The sequence below is a fragment of the Asterias rubens genome, chromosome 2 (genome assembly GCF_902459465.1).
Source record: "Asterias rubens chromosome 2, eAstRub1.3, whole genome shotgun sequence".
Classification (NCBI taxonomy): domain Eukaryota; kingdom Metazoa; phylum Echinodermata; class Asteroidea; order Forcipulatida; family Asteriidae; genus Asterias; species Asterias rubens.
The window spans coordinates 19,137,612-19,154,362 of NC_047063.1; the positions used below are offsets into that span (position 1 = coordinate 19,137,612).

General features: G+C 36.2%; 1 protein-coding gene across 1 annotated transcript in view; it reads right to left on the bottom strand.

The window, feature by feature from the left end:
* Positions 1-4,325: 4,325 nt before the first annotated feature.
* Positions 4,326-16,751, bottom strand: part of LOC117305274 (mucin-19-like) — a 31,119-nt gene continuing 18,693 nt past the window's right edge. Inside the window, exon 5 of the mRNA XM_033790117.1 lies at positions 4,326-5,384. Within this exon, the coding sequence (XP_033646008.1) occupies positions 4,992-5,384 (393 nt within the window). The 3' untranslated portion in view covers positions 4,326-4,991. The remainder of the gene's footprint in view (positions 5,385-16,751) is intronic.

Consider the following 16,751-nt stretch of genomic DNA (forward strand, 5'->3'; position numbering starts at 1 on the left):
GTCACACAAAGTTGTGTGCATTTAGATGGTTGATTTTGAGTTGAAATCAAATTCATGGAAAACTACTTTTTTTTTCTCAAAAACTACATTACTTCAGAGGGAGCCGTTTCGCACAATGTTTTACACTATCAACCTCTCCCCATTACTCGTCACCCAGTAAGGTTTTATGCTAATAATTATTTTGAGTAATTACCAATAGTGTCCACTGCCTTTAACTTTAGGCTTTGCTTACAAAAGCGCCAGATTTGTTGCCAATATGAGGAGAGTGCAAATTCAAGAGAAACCACAAAGCAAGTAACTGACACTACAAGTGTTGATGTACAAGACTTAAATTGATAATCCCAAGAATTCATTTTCAGTGCATGGAGTACGTTTGTCGTCTCTAGCTAATTTAAAAAAGGCGTGATCCAGTATTTACTCAAGCAGCCTAAATTACAATTCATACTGCTTTTTGGGGGGGAGTTCTTTTGGGGTGTAGTAAACCATTAAAGACACTGGACACTATTAGTAATTGTCAAAGACCAGTCTTCTCGCTTGGTGTATCTCAACATATGCATAAAATAACAAACTCGAGCACAATTGGTCGTCGAAGTTGCGAGATAATAATGAAAGAAAGAAAAAACACCCTTGTCACACGAAGTTGTGTGCGCTTAGATGGTTGATTTCGAGACCTCTAATTCTAAAACTGAGGTCTCGAAATCAAATTCATGGAAAAAATACTTTCTTACTCGAAAACTACGTCACTTCAGAGGAAGCCGTTTCTCACAATGTGTTATACTATCAACCTCTCCCCCATAACTTGTCACCAAGTAAGGTTTTATGCTAATAATTATTTTGAGTAATTACCAATAGTGTTCACTGCCTTTAAGGGAATACTCCGAAAATTGTTCAGCAAGTATGTCTCAATTATTAATTCAGCTCTTGATTTTGTAATCAGATATTTTTCTTGGGGTTATGAGTGAATAATTAATCAACAATAAAAGCATTCTTAATGAATTATGGATTGTTCGGCGGACAAGAATTAATTCATTTGGACAGTAGGTGTTCAAAAATAAATCTCCAAGAACAACCAAAATCATGGTTTAAAATGCTAAAAACGAAAACGGACTACAGCTTTGGTCAAATAAATATTTAAGCTCTTTAACAATAAAAGACTTGAAGAAAAACATCAAGTTAAAGCACCTGCTTCAATGATGTCAGTCAGATCAAACCCACCCAAAAAATAAAGTAAAAATTATATTGGTAATTAATAATAGTTAATAAATTAACAAATAATAGTTAGCATAAAACCTTACTTGGTATCAAGCAATGAAGAGCTGTTGATAGTATAATTTTAACATTGTGAGAAATGGCTCCCTCTGAAGTAACATATTTTTTGAGAAAGAAGTAATTTTCCACAAATTTAATTTCGAGACCTCAGAATTCTATTTTGAGGTCCCGAAATCAAGCATCTGAAAGCACACAACTTTGTGTGACAAGGGTGTTGTTTCTTCCATTATTATCTCGCAACTTTGACGACCAATTGAGTTCATATTTTCCCAGGTTTGTTATTTTGTGCATATGTTGAGATACACCAAGTAAGAGCAGTGGTTTTTGACAATAACCAAAGGTGTCCAGTGTCTTTAAAAATAAAATGTGCAGTATAAAAAAGGACATATGCAAATATTTGATTAACAAATTGAAAAATTGCTATCAGAGCAAGGTTGCTTTGTTTGCGTGTACAAAACCAATGGGAATGTTTTCTATTCTTTAAAAAGTGTTGGGTAGCCGTGTTAGTCAGTTAATTGCAAAGAATAGATGGAAATATAATGTTGCACTTTAATGACTAACTACATGTAGTACATAAGTCTGCATAAGCATGCAGACGCTTTTGTTTAGCAACAACTAAATCAATAGATGTAATGAAGAAAAACAACAACAACAAATGGTTTCAGTCCAGCAGTCTAAACAAAGGATGGTATGGGTCAGTGCTGTAGAGTGTCAAAAAGCCACGATCCCTACTGAATTTTTTAGTACATGCATAAGAAATAATAAGGGAACACGTTGCCTTGGAACGGTCGAGTTGGTAACCGTTTGTTATAAAATGCATATGATTAGAAAGATATCTTAAAAGTAGAATAATGATCCACCGTGGTTTTCCTTTTACCTCGTCGACAAACACGGTCGGCCATTTATGGGAGTCAAATTGTTTACTCCCATAAATGGCCCACCGTGTTAGTTCGCAAAGTAAAAGAAAAACCACGCTATATATAGGCAAATGTGTGTGGATCGTTGTACATGTATTCTACTTTTAAAACATCTTTCTAACCATGCATTTTATAACAAATGGTTACAAACCCATCAAAGACCAACTCGACCAACCCAAGGCAACGTGTTCCTTTAACATCTATGTCAACAATCTGGTTTTCTTCAACAACCCTACCGCCCTCAGTTTTCCCTGCCACTTTGTGATAAGAAATCAGACCAAAAGTCTGGGAACGGAACTTGAGTGACTCTGCTTGATCAAAACCAAACCCACATAAAAATTAAAATGATGGAAATGTAATACAATCACACTTGACATCATCCTGGTTGATGTGTTGAAAAATAAAAATGTGACAATGTTGCTCGATGGACTGCCCTGGTGTCCAATGAAAACCTAATCCAACGACCTACATGAAGTCGCCAGCCATCCACAACAACACCGGACTTTGATTTGATTTATAAATACATTTATTGCTTAAAGTGCGTTTCAGAGAAAAACAATACCTAGGTAAATTCACATAAGAGTATATTTAATGTGTTTGTTTTTGTGCTTTCGTCTTCTTCTTCTTTACAAATGTCGAGCTGAAGGTAGTTTGAGCACATGATAACTTTTTTTTTTTTTTTTTTTTTTACAGCAAATACAAACACAACAGCCAGATTACAGTTATAATAATCTTCTTCACATTATGTGCAAAATGGAAACATCTCATTACACAAAGGGCCACAAAGTCCCTGCAGCCAAATATGTCTGTTTCGAGAAAACCGCATTTTAAGTTTAGCTAATTTTGAAACTACTAGTTGGTAGACTATTCAAAATTTAATCTTGGAATTTTGTACATGTCAGTGAAGAAGAGATCCTAAATCATACAAATCTGTTTCAATTTTGTCCCTAACGTATTTAATTAATGAGTAATTATTTAATTAACAAAATGTTCTCTTCGTGAAAACGTTACAAAACATGGTCTGCGTGCAGCGCGTCGTGAATAAACTTTTTGGCTGTTCATGAAAATGCAAAAGCCGAAGCACCCACTATTGGCGCCGTGTCAAGGGATAATTCCGGGGTAGAGCAATACACTTTTCTGCACTTCGTGAAAACGCAATTCTGGGTGGTGCCTATTTTTTGTCTTTTCAAGTTTTTGGCTCTTCGTGAAAACGCAAAAGCAGGCGCGCTCATGATTGGCACTGTGCCAGCTGTACAATAGACGTGGTAAGGTATACAACAAATTTACAAAATTGTTTTTGGCTCTTCGTGAAAACATAATTCCAGGTTCTTGAGGTTTTTGTCATTCATCAAATTAGTGTAATTAAGAAACTAGACAATTTTGAGACCTAAAACTTCGTAAATAGTTAGATCCCGATCACCTTAGTCAAATCCACCAAAAAAATCAAAATCAGTTATTTATCGATTTTTAAGCTTTTTGGCCCTTCGTGAAATTGGTGACCACTTCTCAGATACAGAAAATAGGAAGAAACAAAACTGTCGGAATCAACATTCGGCTCTCTGATTTCAATATGAAAAGATGTTTTTAGATTGGCTTATTTATTATTCACCATTAAAATTTTCAAACGTTACATAAAAATACAACATAGATTATAAGTGGTAATTGAAGCTTTGCATGGTGTGAAAAGTAACTATAACTTAGTAAAATTGAGGGTACAATTACGTGTAAATCTCTTTTTGGAGGAGTGTTGGCTCTGAAAATTGAGCCCGTGTGGTCTTATTGTTTCAAACTCGGCTCTTTCTTCTGAAGACGAGCAGATCGAAACTTCAAGACCACACTGGCTCTTTTAAGAGCCAACAACACTACTTCCAAAAGAGATTTTACACATAGTTGTTCCCATAAGTTTACTGTGTTTAATTACTTCTTCTAACATAGACTATCATTAAAAATATCAAAACATTTAAAATATCTTTACTAGTTTTTACTAAGGTGATCCCACTGCTGCCGCTTCCCAGGTTGTATCGTAATTTGGGTGTGATCCCTGGCTACACGGCAGTTAATGGTTGTATGGCTTCTGACTGGCACCCCCGAACAAAGATATTGACAAAATAGGGACACCGCCAATATAGGGCTAGATAGCTCAGTTGGTAGAGCGCCGGCACGTTAATCCGGAGGTCTTTGGTTCGAATCCCACTCTAGTCAATTCTTTGTTCATAAGGCCACTGCGTAAAACTTATGCAGATGTTAAGTTGTTTGTAGGCTAAAGCAGTGACAGTATGCAGCGTTCTTCCTTAGCATTGGCCGGATTGCCAAATGGCAGTTCAAACACATCACGACCAGTCAGAACTCTCTACAGGTTGTCCTGCTTGAGTGCAGAGTTGAAAAGCATCCCTGATTCATTTGAAAGATTGACAAAGCCAACGAACCAGACCAATGACAAGCTAACCAGTCACTAAAAAAGGCAAGGGCAAACCCTGGCATGTTTATGTACATATATTATATTATAGTACAGAAGTCCTCCTTATGTTCAGTGCAGAACATTGCAAAATAGACATGTGCAAGGTCGCTCTTTCAAAATTACACATTTCAAAGTCATACTGTACACTGTACATGTAGAATACAGTCTTGTTTAAGAGACCAACATGCTTACATGACACACAAGGTCACCTTGGGGACGACCTGTCAGTAGCAGGTCATAGGTCATCTTCAGGGCATGACCTCAGTTAGACCAGGTCACCGCGATTCAATGATTACAAAAACAGCGTACAAACCTGAACCTTTTTCCGAGCCCAGAATCTCTCATTTTTAGAGATGAGTATCCTCGACCTCGCAGTTCATCAGATCCACTTCGGTGAAGCTGTTGATCGGCACGATGTCCCCGTCGTCGTCTGTTCTCATGCTTAGCAACTGGGCGCCCTTCCCGTTCAAGTTGCCTTTGTCCGAATGGGTCATCGCTGGATTGTCAAACGCCATCTCTAGATCTGAGTTGATGGAGGTGGCGTTGGTGATGTACTCTCCACGGCGCGAGCGCTTCCGATCGCAGACGAGGTAGATAAAGCCGGTTATGATGACGACGATACTGAGGCAGCCAATGACAATGAGAACGATGAACAAAGCCTGGCTTCCAAAGAGACTAACTCCTGAAGAACGATCAGGTTTGGAAGGCAGTAAATCGTCAACACCAGCAACAATAATAAACTGTTTGTAAAGAGAGACATAAAAAAAAAAATTTTTAGTTTGTAAAAGCTACACTGGGTTCAAATTCCTACCGAATTACCTGTGGATTTGAGAGATGAGTTGTCAGTATTACCATAAAGTAATTTTTATTGTGACATCACACTTTACTGAGCACTACCATTCCTTTTAATTGGGACCTATAGCTTAAAGGCAGTGGACACTATTGGTAATTACTCAAAATAATTATTGGCATAAAACCTTTCTTGGTGACGAGTAATGGGGAGAGGTTGCTGGTATAAAACATTGTGAGAAACGGCTCCCTCTGAAGTGCCATAATTTTTGAGAAAGAAGTAATTTTCCACAAATTTGATTTCGAGACCTCAGATTTAGAACTTGAGGTCTCGAAATCAACCATCTAAACGCACACAACTTCATGTGACAAGGGTGTTTTTTCTTTCATTATTATCTCGCAACTTCGATGACCGATTGAGCTCAAATTTTCACAGGTTTGTTATTTTATGCATATGTTGAGATACATCAACTGTGAAGGCTAGTCTTTGACAATTCCCAATAGTGTCCACTGTCTTTAAAGTCCCATCCAAGGGACAAGGCAATTGTGGTGCCATTCTGACCAGGAGTCAAACCAACACTCTGCTGATTAGAAAGAGTCTTGTGCTTTTGACCCCTCCACCATGCCAAAAAATAGTTATGAACAAGAGTCAAATGACTTCAGCACTGAATCAATAAACAGATTTTTGTATTAAATGTACACAATAATTTTGGTCTCGTACAAAAAAAAAAACGCTGTGTAAACATTTTGTAAATTAAAAAAATCATAATGACAATATTAAGGTATGTACTCGCATTTTCATTGCAAAAAATATCACAATTGCCCCCACTAGATATCACAAATGCCCCCACCTACATGTTAAGTGCCCTCATATTATCACAAGCGCCCTCATATCACTAAAACAAAAACTAATGAGAAAACCTCATTCCACATGGAAGCCTTCTCAGCTAGTCTACCTATCTTTGCTATGATCTGCCACTGTAGTTAAATTTAGAAAACAAAACGTATGGTTATGAGTCAAAAAGCCACCACTGCCAAAACAATGCCACTGTGTTATACAAAATAAACATTTCAAGACTGTTTAAAAGTTGTATTGGGAAAGAAGTGGCAGTTGCTTGGGTCATGACACATCTTTTTCTCAAAATATTTTCAAATCTAGATGATAAGTTTTACAAACTGGGCCAAGCTTACAGGGGAAGAAAGCAGGGCAGGTTGCTATTAAAGATAATGGCAATAAAAACACATTGGTTAGAAGCCAGCAGCTTTTTGAAACTGATTGAATGTTTTAATCCTATTGTAGTTGTATAAAATAAAATTAGCCTGTGTGTGAAAATTTAATTTCAAATGGTGGTCGTGTTTTTTATTTTTATTTTTCGCCGAAAATCCGGAGCGAATATGTCAACGCAGGAAGAACAAGCTCTATTATAGGTACACATTCTCAGATTCAAATTTGGGGGCATAAAAACTTAAATCTTTTTACGTAAACCACATCACTTTTAAGTGAAATGTTTCTCAGAATTTGCTTGAAACTGTAGACTTCTTTGCTACTTTATTTCATGCTGTAGACTTCTGACCAAAAGTTTTTATTGCCATTAATTTTATAAGAGTAATTACCAAACATTTGAATTATTTTTATGTTTCAAAACTATGCACTATCCCTTAAAATATACTTTGACTGGACAAAAACGTGTTCAGAAACCTAAAGTTTTAGTTTAGATCATACATTTCTAGCTGTTTAAATAAAGATTGCATTTACATACTAGAATTCTAGATCAGACATTTTGGGATCAGATTCTCTCTCCAGACATTCCAGTGGCTTAGGGGGTCAGGTAGGGTTATCATCAAGACATCTCACCCCTAGCTGTTTGTCTTTTTGTCTGAGGTGATGCCTTCTTATCTCACCAACATTCAGAAAAGGTCCCACACATACACAAAGGGATTGAAACCACATTCAATTCCCATTCATCTTACTTTTCTGTCTGGGATAGGGGGTGGTGGCTGACAGCTGACCTCACCAGGGCCCGATTTAATAGAGCTGCTAAGCACAAAAATGTCCTTGATAAAAACAGGATTACAAACCAAATTTCCACGTGATTTTCAGGATAAGCAAACAACAGCTGAATACCAGTAACAAGAAATATGCAACAAATGGAAATTTTGTTGGTAATCCTGTTTTTATCAAGGAAGAAATTTCATGCTGAGCAAATTTTTGTGCTTAGCAGCTCTATACATGTAAGCAGCTGTTAAGTGTTTACGGAGTGTTTCTCTAAGCAGAATTTCTATTTCATACATCTGTTTACCATAAGCAAAGGTTAATGCTGGCTAACCAGCGGAACCACACGAGTGACATAACAACGCAAATGCATGCACGCCTAAAAACTTCCTGCTTACTTTAGAAATCATGGTGAATACGTTTATGCTTAAACACATTTTTCTGCTTCAGTAAGCACACAAATTTACTTACGGGTACACAGCTTTATGAAATTGGGCTTACTGCCGAATTCTGTGCTTTGATCATCACTCTTCAGTTATACAGGGCAAGCACCGAATTTCTGCGCTTTCCGTGTAATTAAGAACGCCTAGTAATATGGAGTCCGCACGCGCAAAAGCAATGCCCTGCTTACCTAGTGTGAAATCTATGCTTACTTCCCTGCTTATGTAAGTGCCAATTAAAAGATTTGTGCCATTCATTAAACTCAATCATTAAAGGTTTATTAAAAATCAAATTGCAACCAAAGACGAAATTGATTGATTAAAGGTGAACGTGCAAAATTCAAGGGGAAAACAAATCAAAATTAAAACCAAACAATTGTTATTAATCCTTATAAACAAACACTACAATATTTAAATCAACCATCCCATAGGTCAGCATATGGGCTTTACTGCAAATGACATCAAGTTGAAATGATAAAATGATGGTCTTCCATTGTTCAAATTCACTCAAAAATCATTTAACACTCAACAGAATTGAAATATAGCCTAGTTGCCAGACTCAAAGTCAACATTTCAACATTTTTAATTAAATTAAACAATGAGGTTTTATTTTCAGTTGAAAACCGCCAAACTTGTTTACTTGCCTGATGCTAAAATCACCAGCCTTGAGCCTGTGGTCAAGTGTTTATTTCAAGCCCTGTGGTGATAATGTTTCTAGTCCAAACAACTTTAAATAAAATATGTGACCCACTCTGTGAAAATGAGTCAGATGGCGCCCAATGCACAGTAATGGACAGTTTAATGTGGAAAATATCATTTTGTTAATTTTTGTATACATATTTGTTTAATAATTGTTAAGATTTATATTTGCATGGTAAACTTCCAAAACACTTATTTTTTAGGCAATAAATCATATCAAATTTCAAATTAAACCTCAAAGTTAACTTCTTGACTTTTGAAATAGAATCTCCAAGAGAAACCCTTCGTTTAAATGTTTGAAGTAGCTTTATATATTTAACAGAATTGAAACTTAGAGTTTGGGTGAAGAAAGAAATTGTATGGGCTAGTCTCCCCAACAAGACGACCACCATGCAAGAGCATGTCATGGCCCAACAGTTTACAGACATGCAATTTAGTTATTGCAAAAAAAAATTAAAAAATGGCTGATCACACTTAACATATGGCCCTTGTTTCAGATGAAAAAAGATGAAATCAGCTTATCAGCTAAAAAGTTGCATGCCTGAGTGAATTTAGTGCACTAAATTTGAGTTCTGCAGCCGATTTCATGAAACTTTACGCAACTACCTAAGTCCACTTGCGCAACGTTTATGGCGCAACTTACACCATAAACGTTGCGCAAGTGAACTTACGCAGTTGCGTACAATTTTGTGAAATTGGCTGCTGGTGATCAAGTGCATGTTCACAAGAGTAGCGTCACTGCTAAAGCGGGGTGGGGAGGAGTTCGGTTGAGAAAAACGACCAGTAGCCAGCACAGAGTGTTTTGGCTTCCGGTAGTTTTCTTTGCAAACTGTAGTAGTTTTGTTAATAAAGAATTCTAAGCATTGGCTCAAAAAATAAGTTCCTTGTTTTTGTCATCAGGGTGTGGGTTTAAGCATGGTTGGATTCACTATCCTTAAGCGGGAGGCTATACTAAATTAAATTGCTTTACTAAATTGGTTTGTATGGGTATTAGAGGCTCATGTTTGAAAAAGCCTTCAGACTGAGACAGAAGCCTGGGGCATTATACTCCCAAGGGAGCTTGAGAAAGATTACAGGAATGTTAAATATTGGCCCAATGACAAGGGCACTAATGTAAAAGCTCATTCATAATCATTGTAAATAAACTCAAAATGAACTAATATTACTAATTATTATTAATATTTGTGGATTAATAACTCGGGTGGTATAGTGCCATGCAGGCACATGAATCCGGGGGTCGCAAATTCATATCAACTTCTAGTAAATTTTCTTTGTTTATCCAAAACTGTAAACACTCCACACAGCACAATGCGCATGTACCAATTTCACCATTTCCCAAAATGGCTGACAAGAAAGGAACGTGTAAATAAGGGGGCAATAATAAAAAATGAACCCTATCCCCAGAGCTAAAAAAGTAAATCAAAGATCTTCATTTGCTTATGGCCAAAGAAAACAAAGGTTTAAGAGACGTTAAATTTGCATCGGGGATAAAGAATATTACTTTTGGTTTTTACCCATACACCGATGTGTGTTAGCACTGTATACTCAGTACTTTCCCCGAGTCCTGTGAAAAAATACCACAGGCATGTTACCTGGGTGGGATTCGAACCCACGACCATTGCGATTGGTAAGACACTGCTCTAGAATTGCAAGGGTCATGGGTTCTAATCCCACCCGAGTAACACGCCAGTTGTATGTAACACGCCGAGTTGTTGCCATTTCTTTTTCATTTACTGTGGGGGTTTTTCATGGGAAAAGTAACAAATAAATTAAAACAGACAGCAAGTTTTGCTTATAAGGATGGTTAAACATCAAGTATCATTTAGCAGACATTTAGCCCACCCACACTGTGAAGAAATAAATGAGTCTACAATCCATCATGTTTAGATTAGAGAAATTTACAAGGTATATGACAAGTACATGGATCTATATGATTGAGCTAGACAAAGAAAAATGTGTCAAGGTTGTCTTGAGGCCAGTATGATAAACACTGGCTGCCTCTTAGACAGGGCCCCAGAGGGTGTAGAAACCTAACCACCTGTTATCTCCTAGATTGTAAAGCATGTCTGAAAGAATGTCTGAAATTAAAATGAGTTTTGGGGCTAGAGCCCTGGTTGAACCGTGGAGGAAGAAAATTTGACAAGATTTGGCTCCGATTTGCCAGCGCTCTAAATCACTGGGCTGTTGGTAATTATAATAGATGTTAAATTTGCTTTGGGGATAAAGAATATTAAGTTTGGTTTTTACCCATACACTGATGTGTGTAATAGTTTTTTTTCTTTCATTATTCTCTTGCAACTTTACTCACCAATTGAGCCAGGATTTTCATAGACTTGTCATAATGATTTGTCAAATGAAACAAAGTTATTTTATACCTTGATGTTCCAATAATACATTCTCTCAGAGCCCATACACATGCCAACACTTCCATTCCTTTCTTCATAGAAAAGATTTTCAAAGTTACTATTTTGCATCAGTCTAATTTTCATGACATTCCAGAAAACTCAGTGTGCATGGTTTTACATAGCAAAAATATAATTATTTTGTCAGCTTTAGAAATTACATGGTCATTTGAAAAAGTATTACAATATATATGTAAACAAAGACAAACATATTTCCAGCTTAAAGGGAAAGTTGTTGTATTTTTAATTTAACAAAAAATTATGCCAGTAGCATTCCTAACAATAAAGGGAAGGTACACCTGTCAAAAACCAGTCTTCTCACTTGGTGTATCCCATCATAAGCATAAAATAACAAGCCTGTGAAAATTTGGGCTCAATTGGTCATCGAATTTGCGAGAAAATGATGAGAGAAAAAAAAACACCCTTGTTGGACGAAGTCTTTTATCATTTTAGTGAGAAATTACCTCTTTCTCAAAATCTATGCTACTTCAGAGGGAGCCGTTTCTCACAATGTTTTATACTATCAACAGCTCTCCAATGCTCCTTACCAAGTCAGTTTTGTTTTGAGTAATTACCAATCGTGTACCTTCCCTTTTAAAGACTTTAAGCAGTAAACTGAGATACTACTGTGTGTAGGCCTAATGATAATAATAATACTAATAAGACTGGAAGTACATGTAGGCATGTATCCACCCTGCTGGGTGTTCAAGGCCCATGGGAAATAACAATGAAAAAAAGGTCACATACATTGAACAGATGCATGACAAAATTCTGTCCAAGTTTGTAAATAATTGTTGTTTTTTACAAAATAGCAAGGGAAGATGGCTTTCTTAATTTTGGCTGTACACTTTCCCCAGGGGTCTGTAGAATTGGTTCATTGGCCAATGTCTAACTTCTACATTAAAATTTTTATGTCACTACATTTTTCTTAAAAGTAATTCTACTCAATCATAACTTTGTTTTAACCACAATCCTTATGTGCCTTTGAATTTACACAAACAAAAATACATGAAAACACATTTCATTTTGTTATACTATGGCCATGTTCCCAAAACAGACAGTTGCGCCAATTAGCGTAGAATTGCCCAATTAGGCCCCACCCACCCACAGGATAACTCGCATGTGAAGAATCCTTTATAAGAGCCGTTCCCTTTAATGGTAGCAATAGGTTCCAATTTCAACACTCCTGCGTCATCTGATTTCCCACAGGTATAAATAATGGAAACTTTCATTATTACTCCACTCTGTGAACTGATTCCGTGAGTACAATTTATGAGTGTCTGTTAAAAGTGACTCATATCTGAGGAGCGATCAACTAAAATGTCTACTTTTTACAGTGAATGTAACATGATGGCTGGGGTTAAAATGATCTGATTTGAGGAGATCCGCTCTGAACGTTCCTCAATATTCTTCACACATCAAAGTACATCAATGTGTTCAATTAAAATTAGTATCTTAAATAAATTATTGGTTTTTCTACTATGGCAGCCAGGCAGATGACTTCAATCCATTCAACAATGTATGTTTTAAGAATATTAATTTTGGTTTTTACCCATACACCGATGTGTGTTAGTACTTTCCCGAGTCCTGTGAAAAAATATCAGAGGCACGTTACTCCGGTGGGATTCGAACCCACGACCCTTGCAATTCTAGAGCAGTGTCTTACCAATTGCAATTACATCTATTAAAATTAAAATTAGTATGTTTTAAGAGATGTCAAATTTGCATCGGGGATGAAGAATATTAATTCTGGTTTTTACCCATACACCAACGTGGGTTAGCACTGTATACTCAATAATTAATAATGTATGTTTTGTTCAATATTAGAAGGTAAAATGTTCTGACACAATTTTTGTCAAGTGCTAAGTGAGAATTCCTTGTTTGGAATATGGTTGCATAATTGGAGAGACAGATTGGAGTCTGTGGGGAAAATAAATAATTTTAAACTGTTGATTTCATTTTGTAAACTGTGGGTGGGCAGTTCAAAGTAACTAACTGAAAACAAATGAAGTTTTCAATTAAGAAGTGGAGGGGGGGGTACGAAAGGGGAATAGGAGGGGGGTCATTTACAATATATTAAACCACAGTGTCAATCTTTCAGATCATTTGTGCTGTTCCATTGTCAGCGGTCAACAGTCCAAGTTTGACATAACTTAGAATGCTTGGCAATGTCCAGTTTATTTGTCAACTGATGACACAGTTGTCATTCTGCTCAGCACCACTACAGTACTAACGCACGAGATAAAAAAGCTGGTAAGCCCCCTCCCCCCAACATCTCTCTAGAATTGCATTCCAAACAAAATGAGGGGAATTGTTCTTAAACTTTGTTTATATTAAAAAGCAACAACCTTCCAGGACAAAAAAAAACCCATAACTGTAAGACTTGAAGTGACATTGAAACATCTGAGCTAGGAGAGCAGTGGTCTAAAATAGCTGCTTCAATTGAGGGAAACATTGACCAGTACGTGTAGGAGTTGTTAAACAGTCACGTCATTGTTCAAGAGTCAAAAGTAAGGTGGGTTGAAAACAATTTACAAAAAAAGGTAACAGCTCTTTTTTTTTTTTTTTTTACATTGGTGGTTATTTTGAAGTTATTACTTCTTTATAAACAAAAACTTGGCAGTGACTAATTCTGTGAAATCAACAAAATTGCCTCCAGAAAATGATTACAGATGAGTTTGAATCATGGTTGCGAATAAGCCATGCAGGTAGAAATCAGTCAGGCTAAATTCCATGGGTTGAACCACAAGTTAAAGCCATTGGACACTTTCGGTAATTAGTATTGTCCAAGGCCCACACTTAGTGTATCACAACTTATATATAAAATAACAAACCTGTGAAAATGTAGGCTCAATCGTCATCGGAGTCGGGAGAAAATAACTGGAAAACCCACTTTTGTTTCCGCACATTTCGCCGTGTCATGACGTGTGTTTAAAATAAATCCGTAATTCTTGCTAACGAGAATTGATATTGTTTTTTTAAATGTTTTCTCAAAAAGTAAAGCATTTCATGGAATAATGGTTCAAGAGAAGTTATTCACCATCACCTTCTGTAAACCCCGTAAATTATTTGTAAATCTGTGAACTTTTTTTTTGTTTCTGTACTGAACGTGTATAATGGCTTTAAACAATGTAGGAATGTTCAACCATTTATGCCAACTTCAATACATTTGTGTCTGTGTTCTGGAAAGTCCAGATTACTACACTTCCCATGAGTTTAGAGTGTTACATATCATCCGCACACCACATGAGGTCTACCAGCATCTGCTGTATCTTCCCTCTACCCTAGGGCACTCTAGACATGTCTACTCTGCATGTGGGGGATCCTATAGATAGCTAACACCACATTGGAACAAGTAGCTGACCAAAAAACAAACATACTTTATGCTAATACTCTCACAAATCATGATTCATATAGGTCTGAATAGTTTCAGGTTGTCAAAATTCCCAACTTTGAACCCAATTCCAATTTTTCTTCAAGATGTATTTTCTTCTTTTAATTCTATCTCTTTTTAAAGTAGATATCTGACCACAGAACTGGCATGATATTTGGGACTCGGGGAAAAAATATGAATGTTTTATTGAGTTCAAGGGCTGAATTACATCTAGGCTTTAATAGACATTTCAGGCTAATTGTATATAGGATTTGAGGCATTGCATGGTGAGGTATCAATGTGTATTTGGTTTGCGGTAACACCATGTGTGTATCTACTTGCCAGGTAGAGTTGTTCTTAGGGAACTGTCTTGCTTTATTCTACTGCCGTGGAGTAGATAATCAGAGGTTCGGGAGACTTCTCAGTTCTGAAAAGAACTGTCCTGCTTTTTAACTATTACCAGGGCGGATGGTATAGAAATTAGACTGGACTACTACTTTAGCTTATAGGATCGTAATTAAAGGCTAATTGTAGATACAATTTTTCAATAATTTTCCAGGTGCAAACAAAAATCAGATATTATTAGACAAAAGTAGGAAGATTATCATGCCCAACCGAAGGAGTTGTAATCTCCCGGGCAGCAACCATAACACCAATAGGCTGCAAGAACCCACTGTGTACAATGTCCCTAAAACTGAAAAGTGTTTATAAAGATTGAGAAAATGACAAATCAAGAAATCTAGAACATTTTTCATCCAGACCATTTATCATCATGAACATTTTTCATGAATTTATATTTGCGATACTTATTTTTTTGAAAGTAGGCCAAGGGACACCTCGTCCTAAGCAGTAAGTATTAGCACTTATTTTAACTTTGAAAAAAAAAAATGTTTTTATTTATTCATTTAGTTTGTGTATATTATGTTCATATACTTATTTCTTATTGATTTATTTATCATTATATTCATTTTATTTAGTGCTTATCTCTCTTGTTTTCTCTCTCTTTTTTTTTTTGAAGGGTTTTTACAACTTAAAAAAAGGACAGTGCATGACACAATCAGGTAGTTATCACCCTTTTTTCTTACAACATAATTCTTGGAAAGCATGTGCCGTTAAAGTCAACAAGTGACTCACAGTCTACATGTTCCAAGATAAGATTGCCTCATGAACATGATATACTTGTGGTGGGCGTTCACGTCGAACAAACCATGAAATCCTAAGATCCTGTTTGACTACAAAAGCGTGACATCCCAAACTTGAGGTTATATTTCAGTTTCCGGATATATATTATTATTGTTACCGGACACATAATATACTCATCACATTATTGTGTGTTACACTTCCCATAATGGTCGCGATAAACATATCAAGTTTAGGAAATCAGACTCTGAGAATTGTTAATTACAATTTCTCTCTGGGGAACACTTGGGGAAAAAAATCAGTGAAATAATTTAGTGTATTTTAAAATGCATTTGATATGGTTGTTATTAAATATACATTTCCCAAACTGTTCAAGATTACACTATTTTGTGAGAATGAATCGAGAGTATCCTTTTGAACAAAATAATATTTTGAGGGAACAAAATAATATTTTGAGGGAACAAAATGGTGACTGCTCTATATTCTGGCACCCCTATGTTCAGAACACAACCCCCACCCCCAACCCCCTGGATGATTTACACGCTACTTGCTAGGGATTTATGGTAGGGTTAGGGTAGAGTTAGGGCTAGGGTTTTCGAAACATATGGATGTCAGAAAATTAGGGTGTAACCATCAGAAAATGGTTTCTAGGGAATATTAACAAAATATTTCAAGGGAACAAAATAACATATAAATAAACACATTGCTCCTTCACTCTGTCTGTAATTTTTCATGTTTTAACTATACATTTTGTAAATTCAACGTAATTTTGCTTGTGGCAACCAAATTAAATATTTTAATAAACAATGAACACAATGTCTGCTTTGTACAGTGATTATTGAAAACTAGAAGATGAATCTCCTTTCCCTTTAAAGACAATGGACACTATTGGTAATTGTCAAAGACAAGTCTTCTCACTTGGTGTATCTCAGCATATGCATAAAATAACAAACATGTGAAAATTTGAGCCTAATTGGTCGTCGAAGTTGCAAGATAACAATGAAAGAAAAATAACCCTGGTTACACGAAGTTGTGTGCTTTCAGATGCTTGATTTCGAGACCTCAAATTCTTAATCTGAGGTCTCGAAATCTAATTCGCGGAAAAGTTCATCTTTCTCAAAAACTATGGCACTTCAGAAGGAGCCATTTTTCACAATGTTTTATAGCATCAACATCTCCCCATTACAAGTCACCAAGAAAGGTTTTATGATAATAATTATTTTGAGCAATTACCAATAGTGTCCACTGCCTTTAAAGACACTGTACACAGT